The 23,683-nt window shown below is 37.1% G+C and overlaps 1 protein-coding gene across 6 annotated transcripts in view; it reads left to right on the top strand.

Annotated features, from left to right (window-relative positions):
- Nucleotides 1-21,792, top strand: part of TMEM116 (transmembrane protein 116) — a 36,929-nt gene extending 15,137 nt beyond the window's left edge. For 4 of the 6 annotated variants that reach the window (XM_006052977.4, XM_044930083.2, XM_006052976.4 and 1 more), the window contains 8 exons: nucleotides 2,415-2,546; nucleotides 13,299-13,403; nucleotides 15,467-15,516; nucleotides 16,591-16,674; nucleotides 17,295-17,433; nucleotides 19,634-19,778; nucleotides 20,520-20,593; nucleotides 21,355-21,792. In XM_006052977.4, the coding sequence (XP_006053039.3) occupies nucleotides 2,415-2,546; nucleotides 13,299-13,403; nucleotides 15,467-15,516; nucleotides 16,591-16,674; nucleotides 17,295-17,433; nucleotides 19,634-19,778; nucleotides 20,520-20,593; nucleotides 21,355-21,561 (936 nt within the window). In that variant the 3' untranslated portion in view covers nucleotides 21,562-21,792. The remainder of the gene's footprint in view (nucleotides 1-2,414; nucleotides 2,547-13,298; nucleotides 13,404-15,466; nucleotides 15,517-16,590; nucleotides 16,675-17,294; nucleotides 17,434-19,633; nucleotides 19,779-20,519; nucleotides 20,594-21,354) is intronic. The other 2 variants (XM_006052978.4, XR_006545506.1) reach the window with 2 other exon arrangements.
- Nucleotides 21,793-23,683: the final 1,891 nt, after the last annotated feature.

The raw sequence follows: 23,683 nt of genomic DNA, 5'->3' as shown, positions 1-23,683 counted from the left end.
TTATGAACATACCACAGTTTATCTGTCTGTGCTACTATAAACAATCTGGTAGGTGTCTTCTGATGCCCACATGCAAAAATTTTCTCTAATGTATTTACCTAATAATACAGTTGCTATAGGATATGGATATCCCGTAGATAATGCCAAGCTTTCTTCAAATGGTTGTGCCAGCAGCGTATGAACTGTCTCATTGTTTCATGCTCCCCTCAGTATTTGATATTGTCAGACTTTAAAATTTTTTTGCCATGGGTGTGTAATTTTTGTCTCACTGTAGATTTTTTTAAAAACTAAAGTTTATTTATTTTTGACTGCGCTGGATCTTCGTTGCTAAATGTGGGCTTTCTCTAGCTGCAGTTAGCAGGCTATTCTCTAGTTGTGGTGCACAGGCTTAGTTGCCCTGAGGCATGTGGGATCTTAGATCCCAGACCAGGAATTGAACCTGTGTCCCCTACATTGGCAGGCAGATTCTTAACCACTTAATTTGGCCACCAGGGAAGTCCCAGTCTCATTGTCGATTGACTGATTTGACTTTTGGTCCCCTTGTAGTTTATGATTGATTGACTTTGGTCTCCTTGTAAATTTAATTTTTTAATTTCCTTGATTACTGATTGGGTCAGATGTATTTTCACATGATTATGGTTATTTGAATTTCTTTCTTAACTACCTGTTCGAATCTTATGTCCATTTTTAAAATTAGTTTTTCTTATTGCATTTTAAGAGTTTTTGTTTGTCTTTAATATTGTTTGGATACTGTTCCTTTGTTAGTCATATGTGTTGCAAAGATCTCCCACCTTGTAGCTTGTCTTTTCACCTTCTTTATGGTATCTTTTGACAAACATTTTTCATTTCAATGTGGGCAAATTTTTAACTATTTCCTTTAGAATTTTGTTTAGGAAAAACTTTCCCTAAAATTGAAGACATTCTTCTATATTGCCTTAAAAATTTTTTTTAAAAAACCTTTATAGATGTTTGTCTTTCACATTTAGGTCTTTGAACCAGTTGAGACTAATTTTTGAGTGTGTGAAATAGAAAGTTGGGGCCCAATTTCATTTTTATCCATATGGATACCCAGTTGTTCTAGTATCACATTTTGAAAAGCCTGTTCTTTCTCCACCCAGAAAGCTACTACCTCTGTCATGTATCAAAAGTTTATGAATCTTATATATATATTTGCATGCTTAGGCTTGTTTGAGACTCCATTCTGTTCCATTGATCTATTTGTCCATCTCTGGGCTAGTACCACTGTATCTGCTTTATATTGTTCCAGCTTTACATTGTTTTGCTATGTGTAGGATAAGTCCTCTTTCTCCTTTTTCTTGAAGAATGTCATGGTTTTCTTGATATTTTGTGTTTCAGTATCAAATTTAGAGCCAACTTCATCAAACTATACAAGAAAATATGTTGAGATATAATGATTTACATTTAATCTGTGTATCAGTTAAAGGAGAACTGACATTTTCATAATACTGGATCTTACAGTTCATGAGCAGTCACCTTAGATCTTTGGGGTCTTTTAATAAACATTTTATAATTTTCTCCATGGGGGTCCAAAACTGTTTTCAAGAAAGTGGGAGTGTGTAGACCAAAAGGAGAAGGATACTAGAAAGTGAGACAGACAAACTTCAGAATGTAGTTAGAAATTGAAAGACATAATTCTTGCTGGTATTTTTCTCCATCTTGACGTTCATTAATATGAAAGCCTATAAGATGAATAAAATCTTAGGATCTTGTATATAACATGATAACCATAGTTGATAACACTATATTGTATAGTTGAAATTTGCTCAGAGAATAGGACGTAAATGTTAAATGTTCTCACACACATTTATGTTATATAGTTAAATATGTGAGGTGATGGATGTGTTTATTAACTTGAAGGAAATCCTTTCACAGTGTATATATACATCAGATCATCACATATACTTTGAATTATCTTTTAATTTTATTTGTCAGTTATACATCAGTAAAGAAAAATTGCAAATTAAACTATACGAAAATTTAAAAACACCTGTTTTCATGTTCTTCGTGTTCTTAACCATATCCTAAAACACTCAGATCTCATGTCTTATTGTTAGAAGATGTTGGCTGTGCAGCTTGAACACTTAAAATTTCCCATTTGAGGTATGTCTCCATTACAGAATTTTTCATTTTTTTGTTCTTTCCTTCGACCCTGTATCTGAGGAAGGAATGTCTCTGTGAGGGAGAAGTTCCTCTGGTTCCAGAACAGTTGGAATAATTGAGATTACAGATTCCTTCCTACCTGGATTGTTCATTTAGATTCCCTACAGTTAGCCAGTAGCAGAGGCCCCAGAGAAATTATGCCCAGTTTTATATTAGAAAGGTTAAACCTAATTGATTGATACATCCTTTTGGCTGCATCATTTTTGAAAGTGTGAATTTTCTTGCTTTGACAGAGAAGACCGCTGTTTTACTTGAGCTTCTCTGACCTCCTCTTGGGGATATACTGGCTCACTGAGGCACTTCTCTATGGTACTTCAGCAGCCAATAAGGACATTGTCTGCTATAACCTGCAAGTAGTTGGACAGGTGAGTGCTACTAGACTGTGACAACATCTGGTATGAAAGGCACACTCTGATCTAAATAAGAAGTGAGGGTAACCCATCCTGGAAAGTGGGACCCTTTTATTTATTGGTACACTTTGAAATAATAGCTTTTACTGTTTTTCCACATTAAAAAACTACTTACTATAGAAAATTTGGAAAATATGGAGAAGCAAAAAGGTAATTAAATCCCAGATATAATTACTCTTTAATATTTTATGTATATTATGTATTTTCAATCTTCTTCTCTATAGATAAATGCATTTTAGAGCAAATATAATATATTTATACTCTTTATAATGTGCTCTTATTATTCAACATACTGTGACCATATTTTCATGTAATGGAGTATATGTCAACATCTTTTGAGATTATTGCATTTTTTATTAATATAATAAACGTTGACTTTTAGAAATGCTACATATGATTATATGTAAGTTATATATCTTTCATAGATTTTATCAGTAGATTAACCTATCTAGTACTATCAGTATATAATGTTTCTGAGACTTGGGATGTGAAAAAAGTAGAGGTTAATGTGCAGTCTATACTCACTGCTGGTTACTTCCTCTGGGAGTTGTTGCTAGAGGGGAAATTTGTTTTAATTTAGTAGGAAAATACTAATATGTAATTAGTGATATGAACTCCGGGTACTAATAATATGTTACCTATCTCGTATGAATTTAAGTATCTTAGAGACATACTTTATTCAGTCCTGCTTATAACCTCATAGATAGGGTTAAGGCTGTATTTTCTCAGGTAATAATAAACAATTAATATTATAATCTTTGTTGTTGTTCAGTCATTTCAGTTGTGTCTGACTCTTTGCGACCCCATGGACTGCAGCCCTTTAGGCTTCCCTGTCCTTCATTCAATTCAGTTCAGTTCAGTCGCTCAGTTGTGTCCAGCTCTTTGCAACCACATGGACTCCAGCACACCAGGATTCCCTGTCCTTCACCAACTCCCGGACCTTGCTCAAACTCATGGCCATTGAATGAGGGATGCCATCCAACCATCTCATCTTCTGTTGCCCCTTCTTCTCCTGCTTTCAATCCTTCCCAGCATCAGGGTCTTTTCCAGTGAGTCAGTTCTTTGCATCAGGTGGCCAAATATTGGAGCTTCAGCATCAGTCCTTCCAGTGAAAGTTCAGGGTTGATTTCCTTTAGGATTGACTGGATTGATCTTGCAGTCCAAGGGACTCTCAAGATGATTCTTCATTCAGCACACAGTTTGAAAGCATCAATTGTTCGGTGCCCAGCCTTCTTTAGGGTCCAACTCTCAAATCTGTACATGACTACTGGAAAAACCATACCTTTGACTATATGGACCTTTGTTGGCAGAGTGGTGTCTCTACTTTTTAATATGCTGTCTAGGTTTGTCATAGCTTTCCTTTTAAGGAGCAAGTGTCTTTTAATTTCATGACAGCAGTCACAGTCCACAGTGATTTTGGAGCACAAGAAAATAAAGTCTGTCACTGTTGCTATTTTTTTCCCCATCTATTTGCCGTGAAGTGATGGGATCAGATGCCGTATCTTAGTTTTTTGAATGTTGAGTTTTAAGCCAGCTTTTTCACTTTCCTCTTTCACCTTCACCAAGAGATTCTTTAGTTCCTCTTCACTTTCTGCCATAAGGGTGGTGTCATCTGTTTTTCTGTGGTTACTAATATTTCTCCTGGCAATCTTGATTCTAGCTTGTGCTTTATCCAGCCTGGCATTTCACATGAGGTACTCTGTATATGAGTTAAACAAGCAGGGTGACAATATACAGTCTTTGATGTACTCTTTTCTTAATTTTGAACCAGTCCATTGTTCCATGTCCGGTTCTAACTGTTGTTTCTTGACCTATATACCGGTTTCTCAGAAGGCAGGTATGGTGGTCTGGTAAAATTCTCTTTAAGAATTTTCCACAGTTTGTTGTGATCCACAACAGTCAAAGGTTTTACTGTAGTCCATGAAGGAGAAGTTTTTCTGGAATTCTCTTGCTTTTTCTGTGAGCCAGTGGATATTGGCAACTTGATCTTTGGCTCCTCTGCCTTTTCTAAATCCAGCTTGTACATCTGGAAGTTCTCAGTTCATGTACTGTTGAAGCCTAGCTTGAAGGCTTTTGAGCATTATCTTACTAGAAGAAAAAAATCTGCATTGGAATCCTGGACCTGATTAACTTTGTGACCTTAGGCAAATACTTCATCTTTCCGAACTCAGTCTCCTAAATCTATAAAACTGTCGCTAATAACAATTACTTTGTGTTTGGCACAGATGTGATTAATGTTACTTTATTTTTTGAACTTTATTGAGCTATGTATTCAAAAACTACATATATTTAAAGTGTACATTTTTAATATATGTATGAAATCATCACTGCAATCAAGTTAATAAACATTCCTATTTCTTTCACCCCTAAAATTATTTCAAGTGTTTTTTCCCTTCAGTTCAGTTCAGTTCAGTTCAGTCGCTCAGTCGTGTCCGACTCTTTGCGACCCCATGAATCGCAGCACGCCAGGCCTCCCTCTCCATCACCAACTCCCGGAGTTTACTCAAACTCACGTCCATCGAGTCGGTGATGACATCCAGCCATATCATCCTCTGTCGTCCCCTTCTCCTCCTGCCCCCAATCCCTCCTAGCATCAGACTCTTTTCCAATGAGTCAGCTCTTCGCATGAGGTGGCCAAAGTACTGGAGTTTCAGCTTTAGCATCATTCCTTCCAAAGAAATCCCAGGGCTGATCTCCTTTAGGATGGACTGGTTGGATGTCCTTGCAGTCCAAGGGACTCTCAAGAGTCTTCTCTAACACCACAGTTCAAAAGCATCAATTCTTCGGCGCTCAGCCCTCTTCACAGTCCAACTCTCACATCCATACATGACCACAGGAAAAACCATAGCCTTGACTAGACAGACCTTTGTTGGCAAAGTAATGTCTCTGCTTTTCAATATGCTATCTAGGTTGGTCATAACTTTCCTTCCAGGGAGTAAGCGTCTTTTAATTTCATGGCTGCAGTCACCATCTGCAGTGATTTTGGAGCCCCCCAAAATAAAGTCTGACACTGTTTCCACTGTTTCCCCATCTATTTCCCATGAAGTGATGGGACCAGATGCCATGATCTTCGTTTTCTGAATGTTGAGCTTTAAGCCAACTTTTACACTCTCCACTTTCACTTTCATCAAGAGGCTTTTTAATTCCCCTTCACTTTCTGCCATAAGGGTGGTGTCATCTGCATATCTGAGGTTATTGATATTTCTCCCGGCAATCTTGATTCCAGCTCCTGCTTCTTCCAGCCTAGCGTTTCTCATGATGTACTCTGCATATAAGTTAAATAAGCAAGGTGACAATATACAGCCTTGACGTACTCCTTTTCCTGTTTGGAACTAGTCTGTTGTTCCATGTCCAGTTCTAACTGTTGCTTCCTGACTTGCATATAGGTTTCTCAAGAGGCAGGTCAGGTGGTCTGGTATTCCCATCTCTTTCAGAATTTTCCACAGTATGTTGTGATCCACACAGTCAAAGGCTTTGGCACAGTCAATAAAGCAGAAATAGATGTTTTTCTGGAACTCTCTTGCTTTTTCCATGATCCAGCGGATGTTGGCAATTTGATCTCTGGTTCCTCTGCCTTTTCTAAAACCAGCTTGAACATCTGGAAGTTCACGGTTCACGTATTGCTGAAGCCTGGCTTGGAGAATTTTCAGCATTACTTTTTTCTCCTTAAATGCATTGTAAATAGTTGCTTTTAAACATACTGGGTGGGGAGAAGGAAATGGCAACCCATTCCAGTATTCTTGCCTGGAAAATCCCATGGATGGAGGAACCTGGTAGACTACAGTCTGTGGGGTCACAAAGAGTTGGACACGACTGAGCGACTTGACTTTCTTTCTTTTACACAGGATTAAAGGAGGCTCCATGACGACACTTGGTTCCTCCTGAACTCGTTTTTCTCAAGCCTTGAGCTGCTAATGGCTCAGCAAACCAATACGTCTTACTCATGAAAATGTTTTTCTTAATAAGCTATATTAATGAACCTCTGTATTTGCTTGGAAATCTGCCTGTCTTCAAGATTCATGTCAATTGTTTTATGGCCAGAGATGACTCTCTTTGTGCCAATTCTATCTCAAAATGCTTGCTAACCAGTATAGAAAGCTTTGCTAAAAATTAACAACTATCTCAAAATGCTTGGTAATCAGCATGTAATGCTTTGCTAAAAACTAACAAGGGGGCACTGTTTATGTCCCCTTCTGATGTCTATGTCAGAAGCTTTCTCTATCCCTTTACACTTTAATAAAACTCTGCTACAGACAGCAAAAAAATAAAAATAAAAATACCGGTTGGATGTTGCCAACATCTGGCTCATTCCTGAGTTGGCGTTTGATGATTATATTCTCCCATGAGAGTCAGTGACATTTTTCTTTTCTTTATATATAGAATGTAATTATCATCTCATCATTTTTAGGCAGTGTTTCAGATCTCAGTCTATTTCTTTAAGCCTTGGCTATGCTGTTTTGGGACTGCCAAGCTCATGCATGGTGTAGGGATTAGGCTGAGACTTATATGGAATCACACACAGAATCAGAGCATCCTCATTTCTGACTCTTATCATTTCTGGGATTCTCCCCATACTTTTCCATACCTTCCTATCTGATGGGAGCCCTTCTCTGGTTTCTGTAGCCTAAAGGATGGGTTTCTATTAGAGTGTTAGGTGCCTACATTGAGCAGCAGCATGATCGGGGCACACCTTTGAGGCAAAACTGTGAGAAAAAGTTTGGGAAACTTATTTCTGTGCAGTTCACTTCTTCACATTTGACTGTCTTCTGTAATCCACTTGCTTTTGTTTACTTTTCACAGTCCTCAAGTAGTTGATTTTTATATTTTTACCAGATAGTTTTTGTTTGTAATCAGTGGAAGGGATGGGCTATAGAGGGCTTAAAAACAGTAGCTTATTTATTTAATGAATTAGTTGTAGTTTTTGAAATTGTGGTAAAACACATTTAACATAGAATTTTCCATTTAACTGTTAAAAAATTTTAGGTTTTGGTAAAAATACATAACAAACTTTAGTATTTTAGCAACTTTTATGTATACAGTTCAGCAGTATACATTCACATTGTTGTGCAACTATTACCACTGTTCACCTCCAGATATTTTTATTATCCCAGACTGAAATTCTGTATCTTTTAAATAATACCTCTCCATTTCTTGTACCTTCCAGCCTCTGGTAACCACCTATGAATTTGACTACTCTGGGTACCTCATGTGTGTACTAAGTTGCTTCTTGTCTGACTCGTCATGTCTGACTCTTTGCGACCCTGTGGACTATAGCCCACAAGGCTCCTCTGTCCATGGAGATTCTCCAGGCAAGAATACTGGAGTGGGTTGCCATGCCCTCTTCTAGGGGATCTTCCCAATGCAGGGATTGAACCCAGGTCTCTTTTGTCTCCTGCATTGGTAGGTGGGTTCTTTACCACTAGCGCCACCTGGGAAGCACTGGGTACCTCATATCAGTAGAATAATACAGTATTTGACCTTTTGTGTTAGCTTGTTTCACCGAGCTTAATGTCTTCAAGGTGTATCCATGTTGTAGCATGTGTCAGAATTTCTTTTTTTTAATTAATATATAATTGATGCATAATATTTTATTAGTTTCAGATGTACTACATAGTGATTCACTTTTTAATAGATTATACTCTGTTTAAAGTTATAAAATATTGGCTATATTCTTTGTGCTGTATAATATATCTTTGTATATTGTTTATTTTATACATAGTAGCTTGTAGTTGTTCATCCCTTACCCAATTTTTTGCCCCTCCCTCATCTGTTTTTTTCCACTGGTAACCACTTGTTAATATTCCAGGCAAGAATATAAACAAGTGGTTATAATCCATAGGGTCCCAAAGAGTCACACAGGACTGAAGCAGCTTAGCACAACCAGTTGTTTATTTGGTATATCTGTGAGTTTGTTTCTGTTTTGTTGTATTTATTAATTTGTTTTATTTTTTAGATTCCGCATATAGGTAGTAACATAGAGTATTTCTCTTTCTCTGATTATTTCACTAAACATTATACTTTCCCATTCCATCTATGTTGTTGTAAATGGCAAATTTTCATTCTTTCTTATGGCTAAGTAATATTCTAGTGTGTGTGTTTATTTATTTATTTATATACCACATATTTTGTATCTGTTCATTTGTTGATGGACAGTTAAGTTTCTTCCATATCTTGGTTATATAAGTAATGCTGCTATGAATATTGGAGTTTGAAATTGTCGTTTCAAATTACTGTTTTCTTTTTCTTTGGCTATATATGCTCAGAAGTAGAATTGCTGGATCATACGGTAATTATATTTTTTTCAGGAACCTCCATACTGTTTTCCATAGTGGCTGAACCAGTTTACATTCCCAGCTGTTCTAGGGTTCTCCTTTTCCCCACATCCTCATCAACATTTGTTATTGGTGGTCATTTTGGCGATATCCATTCTGACAGATGTGAGATAATATCTCATTGTGGTTTTTATTTGCATTATCCTGATAATTAGCAACATTGAACATTTTTGTGTGTGCCTGTTGGCTATCTGTATGTCTTCTTTGGAAAAATGTCTATTCAGTTCTTCTGCCCATTTAAAAATTTGGTTTTTGGCTTCTTGATATTGAGTTGTATGAGATATTCATATATTAGCTCCATATTGGATATATCATTTGCAAATATTTTCTCCTGTTCTGTAGTTTGTCTTTTCTTTTTCTCAGTGGTTTGCTTTGCTGGGCGAAAGCTTTTAAGTTTAATAAGATCTCGTTTGTTTATTTTGCTTTTGTTTCCTTTGCATAAGGAGACATCCTAAAAAATATTTCTGTGTCATAGTATTCTGCCTATGTTTTCTTCTAAGAGTTTTATGGTTTCCTGTCCTACATTTAGGTCTTTGATCCACTTTTAGTTTATTTTTGTATATGGTGTGATCATAATAGTTGTTGTTTGGTTGCTAAGTCATGTCCAATTTTTTGCGACCCCTTAGACTGTAGCACACTAGGCTCCTCTGTCCATGGGATTGCTGAGGCAGAAATACTGGAGTGGGTTGCCATTTCCTTTTGCACAGATCTTCCTGACTCAGGGATCAAACCTGCATCTGCTGCCTGGCAGGCTGATTCTTTACTGCTGAGCCACCAAGGGAGGCACTATATGGTGTGGTAAAATGTTTGAATTTCATCCTTTTACACATAGCTGTCCAGTTTTCCCAGCAACACTTATTGATGAGTATCTTTTCACATTGTTTATTTTTGCCTCTTTTGATAGATTAATTGACCAAAAGTGTGTGGTTAATTTCTGGGCTCATTATTTTGTTCCATTGATCTATGTGCCTGTTTTTATGCCAATACCATACTGTTTTGATGACATACCTTTGTACTGTAGTCTAAAGTCAGGGAATGTGATACTTCTAGCTTTGTTCTATTTTCTCAAGCTTTCTTTGGCTATTCTGGGTCTTCTGTGGTTCCATATAAATTTTAGGATTATTTGTTCTAGTACTCCTAGGTATTTTGATAGAGATTGTTGCCTTGAGTCTGTAGATTGCTTTGGATACTATGGACATTTTAACAATATTAATTCTTCCAATCCATAAACATGGTGTATCTTTCCATTTCTTTGTATCATTTAAAATTTCCTTTGTCTATAGTTTTCAGAATATGTCTTTCACTTCTTTAGTTAAGTTTATTTTTTTATGCTGTTTTAAATGGAATTGGTTTTTTTGCTTTCTCTTTCTGATAGTTCTTTATTAATGTATAGAAAAGCAACAGATTTTTGTATATCAGTCTTGTGTCTTGCAACTTTACTGAATTCACCGATGAGCTCTAGTCATTTTTTGGTAGAGATTTTATGGTTCTCTATGTGTAGTATCATGTCATCTACAGATAGTGACCATTTTACTTCTTCTCTTCTAACTTGGAAGCCTTTTCTTTTTCTTGTCTGATTGCTGTAGCTAAGATTTCTATTACTGTTGAATAGAAGTGGTGAAAATAGGCACCCTTGTCTTATTCCTGATCTTCGAGGACCACTTTTCACTGTTGAGTATGATATTAGCTGTGGTTTTGTCATCCATGACCTTTATTATATTGAGGTATGTTCCCTCTATACCCAATTTGTGGAGAGTTTTTTTCATAAATGGATATTGAATTTTGTCAGAAGCTTTTTCTGCATCTATTGTGATCATCATGATTTTTATTTTCCTGTTTGTTAATATGGTATACCACACTGACTGATTTGTGGATATTGAACCATTCTTGCATTCTGGGATAAATTCCACTTGATCATGGTGTATGTTCCTTTTTATGTATTGTTTAATTTGGTTTGCTAATATTTTGTTGAGGATTTTGACATCTAATTTCATGATTATGTTGTACCTTGGTATGGTTTCTTCATGTTTCTTATGTTTGGTTTTATTAAGTTTCTTGGACATGGTGGTTTGTATTTTCATCAAATTTGGAAAATTTTTGGTTATTATTCCCTCAAATATATTTTTTTCCTCCCTTCCTCTCTACTCCTGCTGGAATTCCAATTCCATATTAGGGATTATTAGCCTGCTTGTATTGTTACATAACTTACTGAAGTTTTGTTTCCTTTTTTCAAAATCTTTTATCTCTAGGTGTCTCATTTTAGTTTCCATTTCTGTGTCTTCAAGTTTACTAATTTTTTGCAGTTTCTAATTCTCCGTATTTTAAATTCCATATATTTTTCATCTCTAGACTTTCAACTTTGATCTTTTTTATACCTTTCATTTCTCAATGTTGTGCAAATGCTTTCCTCTACCTTCTTGGACATACTGAGTATATTTACAATAGTTCCTTTAACTTTTTTCCCCTAATTTTTATAATCTATGTTGTTTCTGGGTCCATTGCTATTGATTAATTTTTCTCTTGATTATGGGCCATAATTTCCTGCCTATCTACATGACTTAAAATATTTTAATACACACCAGATATTATAGATTTTATATTGTTGAGTATTAGGTTTTATATATACATATAAATCCCCTTTAAATTCAGGAATTTTGTCTTCAATGTAGTTAACTCTGCGTTTGTTTGATCTTTTGTTTTTTTTGAAGGCTTGCTTTTAAGCTTAGTTAAGGCAGTAAGGAGCCTGGTGGGCCGCAGTCCATGGGGTCGCCAAGAGTTGGACAGGACTGAGCGACTTCACTTTCACTTTTCACTTTCCTGCATTAGAGAAGGAAATGGCAACCCACTCCAGTGTTCTTGCCTGGAGAATCCCAGGGACGGGGGAGCCTGGTGGGCTGCCATCTATGGGATCGCACAGAGTCGGACACGACTGAAGCAACTTAGCAGCAGCAGGGCAGTATTTCATGTACAGCTAATTTGGTTTGATTAGTAGGGCAGTACTCTTCTTATGATTTTACATTATTATTCTACAATACTGACATTCAGCCTATGGATTAGGAAGTATTTCCACACTGGCTTATGGAGACACAAACTATTCCTTTAGGGATTCTTTTTTTGAAGATTGTTCTACATACTCCTTTCTGGTGCTTCTTTCTCTCTTCTTCATGGTTTTCTCTCCCATGTGTATAGATTAATACTTAACCAAAAACTTGAAGGTACCTCTGCAAACCTCCAGAGCGCTAGGTCTCTATGTATCTGCCTCTTCTCTGATAATTTGTTTCACATATTTTAGCTGCCTTGGCCTCCATGAACACTGAAATCTGTCTCAACTCACAGACAGCTTATTTCTTTTGGATACCCCTTCACCACACTCACTTTGCCCAGCTGGTTAGCTGGGTTCAATTTGTTTGTTTTTATTTTTTCAGGGATTACTGTTCTGTACTGATTGTTATCCGATGTTTGGAAACAGGGTGTTTTCATGTATTTTGTCCAGGTTTTAGTTTTTTAAGGCTGAGGTGCAAATTCTATTCCTTTTATTTCATCAAAGATGGAAGCAAAAGTTCCTTCTCTTGGATTTTTGTCCTGCTGGCTTGTTGCAATCTTGTCAGCTCTTCATTGTTTTTAAAGATTAAAAAAATATTCATGTTTAGTTCTTTTGAATAGAAAGTTTGGTTTAGATAGCCTAGGCTTTCATTATTAGAAATGGAAATTCTTATGTCCTTTTCTTTATTTTTAAAATTTTTATTGGAGTATAGTTGATTTACAATATTGTGTTAGTTTCAGGTATACAGCAAAGTGAATCTGTTATACATAAACAAATATCCACTCTTTTTTTAGATTCTTTTCCCATATAGGCCATTACAGAGTATTGAGTAGAGTTCCCTGTGCTATACAGTAGGTCCTAACTAGTTAAGTATTTTTTATATAGGAGTCTGTATATGTCAGTCCCAATCTCACAATTTATCCCTCCCCCACCCCTTATTCCCTGGTAAACTTAAGTTTATTTTCTACATCTGTGATTTTACTTCTATTTTGTAAAAAAGTTCGTTTGTACCCTTCTGATATCCTTTTCAATTAAAAAATGAAATAGAAAAAGATTCTATGATATCCTCAGAAAAATAGAACAGTTGACTGAGAGGAGGTGGATAATGTGGTTCCTCTGAACAGTCAAAAGGATAAAATAAGGACGCTGGGACATATTTTAGGTAGGCCTGGGTTGAATTCTCAGACTTGGCCCAGTTTTGCATAATAGAGATACTAGATGGTAAGTTACTAATAGACCAGTAGATAGGATTCTTACAGTAGGAAATAATGAAATAAATTGAAAGAAGCCATAGTGGGACAGGTATGATCAGTTGTTTTGATTTTCATCTAGGTATTGTACATCTCCTCATTTTTCTACACCATCAATTATATCTGGTATTTGTACAAAGAACTGAGGATGAAACCTAGCCAGAGTGCACAGAGGACCTTTTCACTGGTAAGTTTTATTCAGAGCAGATAGTTAAGAACAGTATGCTAAAACAAATCCACATGTCTTTGACAAATTGTTTAGCACTTAGCACTGACTAGGTGAATTCATGGGAGTTAATAAAAGAGAAAACTCATGGAGTGTCCACTCTGTTGACATGATTTCTCTACTCTTTTGCCACCATCACCACCCCTGCTGCCGCCACCACCACCACCAACAGGATTTGATTATAGGAAACATTATTTACAGTATTACCATTCCTGCCTAGTTCCTTTCAGTAAGGGAAATCCTTCTTGGTTCTATGCCAATCCATCATTGCTGTTAAAGAAGACGATCTTGGTGAGCAGGTAGGAAAATGCCCAGCTAGCTTACATGGGATTTGGGTTGTGGGTATTGGAAAGGCAGAGTGTTGTGCTCTGACATGTTTTGTTGGTATGTGTGGGTAACACATATTGGTTTGCAGAAGGGCAGAGGAATAAATGCATGGTAATTAGAAAACAAGATGGATCCAGGAAGCAACTTGTTCCTTCTTTGAGTCACAGAAGAGTTGTTGACACTGTCTAGCATTGCAGAAAGAGAAGAGAACATTTGGTAAATAAGTCAGTATACCTGGATCCTTTTCTTTGTATACATATCTTACATATATAATTCACCTATTTCATGTGTACAATTCAGTGGTTTTAAAAGTAAACTTACCAGGTTGTAAAATTATCATAAATCAGTTTCAAAATATTTTCTTCACTCAGTAAAATCCTTCATGCACATTTACTGTTAAATTTGTTTTCCATACGGTGCCCTGCCCTTGTTGTTCAGTCTCTATGTTGTATTTGGCTCACCCTGCCATAGGCAACCACTAATACACTTTCTGTCTCTATAGATTTTCATTTTCTGGACATTTCATATAGATATTTTATATATCATACAAAATATTTTGGTGTCTGGTTTATTTTATTTGGCATAATGCTTTTGAAGTTCATTCATTGTATATAAGTAATTCATTCCTTTCTATTGCTAAATAGTATTCCATTGTATAGTACTCTTACTTCCTTATTTTTGATTCTTTAAGTAAATCACTAGGTGATTTAGCAGAATACATTTTTATGTTGTTAGCAATGTTCATTTCTTTAACTGTCTTTGTGTGTATTTTATCTTACTCAATTTTCTAGTCATCTTATTTATGCCTTATCCATTCTGTCATGGCTTTTTGAAAGAGAATTTTTGTTCAAGAGCACCATGGAATAAATGAATCTAGAAAGCCTCCCAGCATATTTTTTCCAAAGCCTACAGTTTTAGAACAAATGAAAGTGGTATCCTGTCATGCACATGATTAAATGCAGCAAATGTTTGTTGAATGAATAAGTGGTATTTTAGCATTGTGAAAAGAGCATTTGAAAGTAAATTAGGAGATCTGTCCTCTAAACCTATTTCTGTCATTTATCTCCTGTATGACCTTGGGCACATCATCTTCCTTTCTTGGGCCTCAATTTTTCATCATAAAAATGAAGGGCAGGGGGACTTCCCTCATGGTTCAGTGGTTAAAAATCCACCTTCCGATGCAGGGAACATGGGTTCCTTCTAGATAGGTCTTATATTCAAGGTGCCTTTTTTGATTCTGTCTTATACTAACCCTGGGCTGTTAATGGTTCTGCTGGTCATCTTATACATAGACTTTTACTCCACCTATAAGGTCTGAACAGTTTACACCTTCCTTGATTTCAAAGAGGAGAGGATTGAGCAGTTATTAGAAGATGAAGATTTACTGTGTAATTTCATATTTGCCTTTCTTCTTAAGAAAATTTGTTATGGTATCCAAATCTTATATTAATCTACTCTCTGCAGGCCCTCTTTGTGGCTACTGGTGTATTTTTTAATATACAATAATACAGATAAATTCTCTTTATCTTCAGTGCTAAGGAACTATTCATTTTATTTACTTTTTTTATCAAATATTGCTTAACTGAAGCAAACCTGTTATTGGGAATTTTTGTACTATCAAATAGTAAGTGATGACTTGGTATTATAATATGATTGGCAATATCCTAAGACATTACTCACATTTATTATTTTCATAGGTTATAGATTATACCTGCCGAATTGGTCAAATAGCCATCATTTTGTCCAGGTAAGATTTTTTTTTTCTTCCTAGTGTGGTGTACACTCATCATTCTTGGGTCCAGGTGGGAACAATTAAAAGGACAGAGCTCTTATTTCCATTCATTCTGTCACTCCTTGGTCCTCACATAGCTTTATTGAGTAGGAAGCAACAAATGTGTAATCACTGATTTCATTTTCCCAGGTAAAATAGGCAAGCAATTTGAAGTTACAGATTGGGTTTTAGCCCCAATTCTGCTGTTAACTGTATGTGACCTTGAGTGAATATTTTTCCTTTAAGTCTTTTGACTTCTAATTCCTTTTCATATATCATGAAAGCTGTAATAGATGATTTTCAAGAACTTATTCACGTTTAAAACATTGGGTGAGACTCTTTTACTAAACTCAGAAAGGATCTGTATCTCACCTAAAGTGATGGTCACATTGAGTTGATTTTAGACATTGTAATCTTTTACTCCTGGATCTTTTCCAGTTATAGGAATCTGCATATATTAAGCTGGATAAATAACTGCTTAAGACTGTGTTTTGGAAAATTTCTTAGGGAATGGACAGATCACATAGGTCCTTGATAGATTTTTCATTTTGACCCACTTGGTTTTTTAATCTGATCATGCAACTCCCAGAGTGCATGCTTAGTCACTCAGTCATGTCCGACTCTGCAATACCATGGACTGTAGCCTGCCAAGTTCCTCTGTCCATAGAATTTTCCAAGCAAGAATACTGGAGTGGGTTGCCATTTTCTGCTCAGGGAACCCTCCCAACCCAGAAACTGAACTCACATCTCTTATGTCTTTACTACTTTGCCACCTGGGAAGCCCACAGTTCCCAGAGACTCTCTGTGAAAATCTGTTAGGTTTTATTAACCTAGATATAAAATGCATTTCGTGCTTCATTTCAGCAGGAACTTGAAACAAAAGTATACTTAAAGTTTTTGAAGTATTTTTCTTGAAGAAATTAAATGTGTAGGTTTTCATGAAGAGTGGGTAGGGTAATGGTATTGGGAGAAGGATAGGAGAATATTTTGCACAGGGGAAAAGGCATAAAAAAGTCTGAATGTTAGGGTGATAATTTTTTTTCCTCCCAGTCTGATACCTCTACTGTTGATGGTACCTGTATTCTGTTTGGGCAATGTCAGTGAATGTTTCCGCAACTTCAGCCAGAGCCACAGGTAAGTGAGGACAAACCTATCATTTCCATGGTAGACTACACCTATTCTTTTCTATAAATAAAGATGGAAGAAGACTTTGTACATCCATGCTGGCCAAGGTGCTTGTATTTTACATGGGCTATGGCTAGGGGCTATAGTCAAGGCTAAAAATACATTAAGTAGAAATATGACATAAAGTGACTAGATGAGAATGTTTCAGTAGAAGGAACAAGATATTATAGACAAGGCTTAGCTAGATGATAAGTAAAATTGCTGCTGCTAAGTCACTTCAGTCGTGTCCGACTCTGTGCGACCCCACAGACGGAAGCCCACCAGGCTCCCCTGTCCCTGGGATTCTCCAGGCAAGAACACTGGAGTGGGTTGCCATTTCTCACTCCAATGCATGAAAGGGAAAGTGAAAGTAAAGTCACTCAGTCGTGTCTGACTCTTAGCGACCCCATGGACTGCAGCCTACCAGGCTCCTCTGTCCATGGTATTTTCCAGGCAAGAGTACTGGAGTGGGGTGCCATTGCCTTCTCCGTAAGTAAAATTACATACTCATTAACTTTTGTCGCACCAAATAGCTATCTCTCTGGTCTTAAACCTGTAGCAACACTCCTGACCATTGATTCTCTTCCTAGGTGTATCCTGATGTACTCACCACCACCAGCCATGGCTGAGCTCCTGCCTTCTGCCAACACATCAGTCTGTAGCACACTTTATTTTTATGGGCTCATCATTTTCTTGGCCAGCTTTGTACTCAGCTTCTTCACCATTGTGGTACTGTACCTCCCCATCTGCCTTTATGGAAAGTGGGATGGGGTGGGGTGAGGTGGTGTAATATTTCTGGGCCTGCCTGGGAAAGATGTGGTACAGAGGCACTTCTTATAGTCCTAGAACCAAGAAAGTGACTGGTACATATTGATAATTTAATTACTTCCTCAGTTTTTTGTACTTCCCAAGGTCAAATGGTAAGTGGGGAAAAGAGCCTGTATTCATTAGGTGAGAATTATGCTCACTCTAGAACTAGTATGTGTTCCTGTGGATCCTCATGAAGGACCAGACCAAAAAACTAGTGTGTGTCAAGCATATTCTTTATATAGTATGATTTTCTGGAGCACAGAACATGTTCTTTGATTTAATTTTCCAAATAATTAGAGTTTTCTTTTCTCAGTTCTTTATTGAATATAAATTTGCACTTATCCTATATCTAACTGAGTTTAAAGTACAGAGTGGTTATACAGTTACTAAATATTCCTTTGATATCATCAGAATGATGGACAAATAATCATCTGTGGGACAATATGTTATTTATATATAACTGCCTAGGACAAAATCAGTAAGCAAGGAAATATGCCTTTTTATTTGCCAAATCTACTTTTCAGTATCGTTTTCTCCTCTTTACATGCTAGTTCAGGGATTATAAATTATGCTTGTAGACCAACTTTATCCCACAGATTTTTTCTTTTTTGCTAGCATACCTAGCATGTGTGAATGAAATGCAATTGTGGAGTATTTTCTTTGATAATTCAAAAGTAATTTATGGAGGTAGCTTTGATCAAATCAGTGACTTGGTAAAGAAAGCACAGTGACTACTTTATGTTAAAATGGCCTTGATGGTTTTCACTTAGAACTGATTGACAAGAGAGACAGGTCTCCCTAAACATGAGACCCTGGGGATTCCTGTTTGCTCCTTCAGAATAACCCAGACTTCAGTGGGCATTCAGAACTGGCATTCTGATTCTTTTTTAATCAGCAGATGGTAAACTGATTTCTACTAGACATAAATAATCTCAAATCAAGCTTCCGCCTCCTTTTGATTCCTGTGTCTGTGGGTAAAGGAAAATGCATGACTTAACTTAAGGAATTGGGTTATTAACTTAGTGAAAAGTGAAAGTGAAGTCGCTCAGTCATGTCCGACTTCTTTGCAACCCCATGGACTGTAGCCTATCAGGCTCCTCCGTCATGGGATTTTCCCGGCAAGAGTGCTGGAGTGGATTGCCATTTCTTTCTCCAGGGGATCTTCCTGACCCAGGAATCGAATCCGGGTTTCCCACATTGAAGGCAGATACTTTACTGTCTGAGCCACCAGGAAGATCTGGATTATTTGAAAAAAGTTTCAGATTTGGTCACATTTTTTTGTTGTTATTGTTTTATTTGTTTTAGTCACTGAAGTTGTGTCCAACTCTTTTGCAGTTCTATGGACTGTAGCCCCACCCAGGCTCCTTTGTCCATGGGATTTCCCAAGCAAGAATACTGGAGTGGGTTGCCATTTCCTTCTCCAGGGAGATCTTCCCCACCCAGGGATAGAACCCACGTCTCCTGCATTGGTGGGCAGATTCTTTACCACAGAGCCACCTGGGAAGCTCAGGTTTATTACCTAACTCACTCCCCCACAGAAAAGATATTTAACTAACGTATATTTATTTTGTTAACTAAAGCATATTCAAATTGTTCCCAGTTGGAAGGGAAAAACAATCTGTTTTCCATCTAAAGATAGTAAGAAACTTCCTAAAACTTTTTTTGGGGGGAGCTGAGAATATTAAGCTCTGCCAAGTGCTAAAGAATTTATTTAAAAGGTATTAAGCTAGAACACTAACACAACCTCTAAGAAAGTGTTTTACAAGAGAATCTGGTTATATCTTAGTTTTAATTTCCCATGCATTATTGCAAGTAACCTCATTGAGAAAAATAAAAGCTTTAGGGTTGATGTAAATTATATTGAACATGATAACCACAGGTTTGACTAACATTTGTCCATTTCCCTGGCCAAGCAAAAGATCACTCTGGAGAATTTTCTCTCAAAAAAAAAAAAAAAAGAAAGAAAAACCTGATCTCAGATAGTAAAGACAATAAAGATAAGAGGATGGTCTTTCCTGCTGTCAGATCCTAAGAGAAGGCTCTCTCCAAAATGACAGGCTAGACAGGGAAATTTTAGAAAGCGTTAGGCAGACTACTCAATGCTCTAACCCATGTTTAGGTCTTACTCATTCAAGCCCAGACACTTTACAAGAAGTTTCTGAAATCGACTGGCTTTCTGGGGAGTGAACAGTGGGCAGTGATTCATATCATGGAACAGCGAGTACGTTTCTACCCAGTGGCCTTCTTTTGCTGCTGGAGCCCAGGTGGGTATCTTAACTGAAAGATCTGGGCAGTGAAAAGGGTAATTGTTAGACTGTAATCAAGCAAAGTAGTTTCACCAAGAAGTATGACTACAAATTCCTATCCAGCATATAAAATTTACTTTGGTCCCACCCATATTTCCAGTTTTTCTCAACCTCCTTAACTTCTTTTCCTTCTTATGTTTTTAGAAATTGAGATAATTAGACATGAAATAGGAGAAGGAAATGGCAACCCACTCCAGCGTTCTTGCCTGGAGAATCTCAGGGACGGCGGAGCCTGGTGGGCTGCCGTCTATGGGGTCGCGCAGTCGGACACGACTGAAGCGACTTAGCAGCAGCAGCAGCAGACATGAAATAATATGAGAGGAAATGTCATGACAGAACTCAGAGATATTAACACCTGCCATTCCTACTACACAGAGTTATAATGTGAGGATCAGATTGGATAAAGTTTATGAAAAGGCTTAATAAACATAAGTTAAAAATTGTAACTTATGTCCTTCCTATAGTATGTCTTGCTTCCATTACTATTCTTAATAATCTGCAGAGTTTAATCGCTGAGGAATAGCAGTGGAGACTTGCTGTTGGAAGAGACCTGAAGCCAGTGGTTTATATAACTGGTTTATCTCACTGCTAGTCTTCATTATTCCTGTAATTCTCACAGTGCTTAAGTGTTTATACTGAAAAAATTTATGCTCAGATACCCAGAATTGGCAACAAGATCTGTGCTTGGTGTTTTCACAGCTGTCATTCTGATGATCATAAAGCTGACAAAACTACAGGACACCAGACTTCATATGGCCCTCTATGTTCTCCAGGTAACATCTTCAAAAAAACATCCAGCATGTCTGTTCTTACACTTTCTTATCCTGTTCTCTTACACTGCCAGAATTCAGTAAGCACATTCCCCGCCCCCCGCTTAGGGTATTTCTTTCTACATTGCAAGAGAAAAATATATTATTTGCATTCAGTTCTAAAAAATGTGAAAATTTCCCCATTGAGGAGGTGGATATCTTTATGAAAGTGCTGCCATGCATTTCAGAGCTTGTGTGTCTCTAACCAATTTCATTTTATTGATATGTTTTTTTAAGGGATGGGTAACAAAAGACAAGCTCTTCCAGGTAATGTTCTTATGAAACACTGATAGTGACATGATTGTCTGTCATCCAGAGTGAAATGAATAGATAAATTAGCTATTCTAGGTGAACAGAGAGAAAGAAACAAAGAAAAGAATGATTCTTTCCCTCCTTGTCAGATTTAAGTAGGTTTTTTGGGGCTCTCAGACTATGCTGCTTGGCAGTTTCCTCAAGCCTAACCCAGGAAATGGGGCAATAAGGTGGGATATTGAAACCACTTCTTTGTCTGTATGTATATGGTAAGAAATATGACTAACTCTCATGACAAAGAACAGTGTGAAAAGTGAGTTCAGGAAGAGATGAAAAATGGTTTTTAAAAACAACACCAAATCTTGATTTTTGAAGTGAATATAACAATGATGTATAAATAAGAGGAATGGAACTCCTCCTCAAATCTCTGAAAACCTGAAGGATGGGCTCCATCACCCCTTCATCTCCTCCAGGCTCTAACAACATCATCTCAGGGTCTGCTCAACTGTGGAGTATATGGCTGGACACAGTACAAGTTCTACCAACTAAAGCAAGAGGCTCGGCGTGATGCAGACACCCAGACACCATTGTTATGCTCACAGAAAAGATTCTATTGCAGGGGCCTAGATCCGTTGGAGTCAACTCTTGCTTTTGCTACTAGCAGCTCTACCATTCTTTGAAACTATAAAACTAGAGCATCCAGAACTGGAATTATTCTGCACTAATGGTTTGGGCAGAGTGTTTGTGGTCAACATCTTAAGTCTTTTCTAACCATACCTTAAGCTACAGAAGTGAAAGAGAATATAGTACCATGATTGGTAGCTACTCTAGTTGAAGTGGGTGGAATCTATCCATTCTTCTTAGATTCACAGATTAAGTCACTGTTCAAGGAGATGAAGCTACTTTCCACCTAAGAGATACACTCATATTACTTGAATAGATATTAGATTTGTGGAGTCTCTTCTGGAAAAAAATAAATTTCAAGTTATTATTAGTTATTATTTATACAAAGTATTTCCAGGCCCTCTACTGTGTGGTTGTAAGGGAAGCAGTGTGGCATGTAACAACTTTCTCAGATATTTACATTGCTCTTCCTTCTGTTGAACAGAGAAAGTCCTGGTTTTACCGTCTTTGAACAGAGTTTTGGAAATTCAGAAGAAGAAAGGACAGAAAGTGTCAAAAAAGTGATAGGGAGATCCTCAGACACTCAACATCCTAGTCTTGTATATATTCCATGCTGTTCTAGGTCTTAACAATAGAAACCATTCCCTTCTAGAAAGTTAAGGCCAGTCTTTTGAAGTTACAGTGGATAATAAGATTTAAGAGAAATCAGGACTAAAGCTGAATCAAAAACTTCTCAACTCTTATTTATAAGCAGAAATCCTAGGTTGTAGGTTTCATAGTGCTTAGATGTAGAATTAGATTGAACATTATGAACTTGCCATTTTTGTAGGTTAAAATGGTCTAATGTCATCTATTTTACATGGTTCAACCTGACTGGAAGTGCTAAATATATGTTTATTGAATAAATGAATAAACAGATGAATGAATGACTAACAAGTAGAATTGAACCTTTGGGAAAAAGACTCCCACACTGAAGAGGCTCATTCATGGGTAGGGATGTTTAATGTTTCTACCTCTTGAGTCACATAACAAATGATGTTTGGTCTCTCTAGTTAAGTCATGAGCAAAGCCAAACCAGGGCCAGGGCATCAGATGCTGTGATGCCTAAACAAAGGGGAAAGTCAAATGGACAAAAACTAGAATGATAATCAACTAAAACATCTGGAGTGTTTATTAAATCAGATACTTTTCGCCCAATATATTTCCTTGGCCTGTGCAAGGTAAAATCGTTAAGATTAGAGAAAATTGACAGAGTAGATTATAATGGGAGATAAAATAGTATACAATATATTAGAAATATATTAGATAATATATTAGAAATCAGTCCTAAATATTCATTGGAAGGACTGATGTTGAAGCTGAAACTCCAATACTTCGGCCACTTGATGCGAAGAACTGACTCATTAGAAAAGATCCTGATGCTGGGAAAGATTGAAGGCAGGAGAAGGGGACAACAGAGGATGAGATGGTTGGATGGCATCACCAACTCGATGGACATGAGTTTGAGTAAGCTCCAGGAGTTGGTGATGGACAGGGAAGCCTGGTGTGCTGCAGCCCATGGGGTCACAAAGAGTCGGACACTACTAAGTGACTGAACTGAGCTGGAGACAATATACTCTGAAAAGTAAGTACCAGAGATCTTCCCAAAGGAATTCTCAGTAGAAATGCTGTTCAGTTGCTATGTCATATCTGACTTTTTGCGATCCCATGAACTGCAGCACGCCAGGCTTCCCTGTCTTTTACCGTCTCCGGGAGTTTGGTCAAACTCATGTTCATTGAGTTGGTGATGCCATCCAACCAATAGAAATGTTAGGGAACTCAATAATAGCTCTTTAGGTTTTAGGCCATGAGCTTCAGCCTTTCTAAGGATGGTAACCTGACCTCATTCTATCAAGATATCTTGAGGCCTCTCAAGGTGTGTAGCACAGATTTTTGGGTGGCAAAGAATGAGAAAGATACCTCACCTAGAGAGCTGCCTTCACTTCTTTTAATTTAAAAACTAGTAAGAATTCAGCATATAGAAAGACAGATGGAAACAAGAATTCTTTCCATAGGCCTTGAGGGATACCTGAGGTAAGGAGCCCATTTCTTAAAAAGTCCTATCAGTATCACTTCATATTTGACTTTATTTCCAAAAAGAAGATAATTATCAAATGTCTGTCAGGTTTGTTTATCTTC

Source organism: Bubalus bubalis, chromosome 17 (genome assembly GCF_019923935.1).
Source record: "Bubalus bubalis isolate 160015118507 breed Murrah chromosome 17, NDDB_SH_1, whole genome shotgun sequence".
Lineage (NCBI taxonomy): Eukaryota > Metazoa > Chordata > Mammalia > Artiodactyla > Bovidae > Bubalus > Bubalus bubalis.
This window is presented reverse-complemented; position numbering and strand designations above follow the sequence as displayed.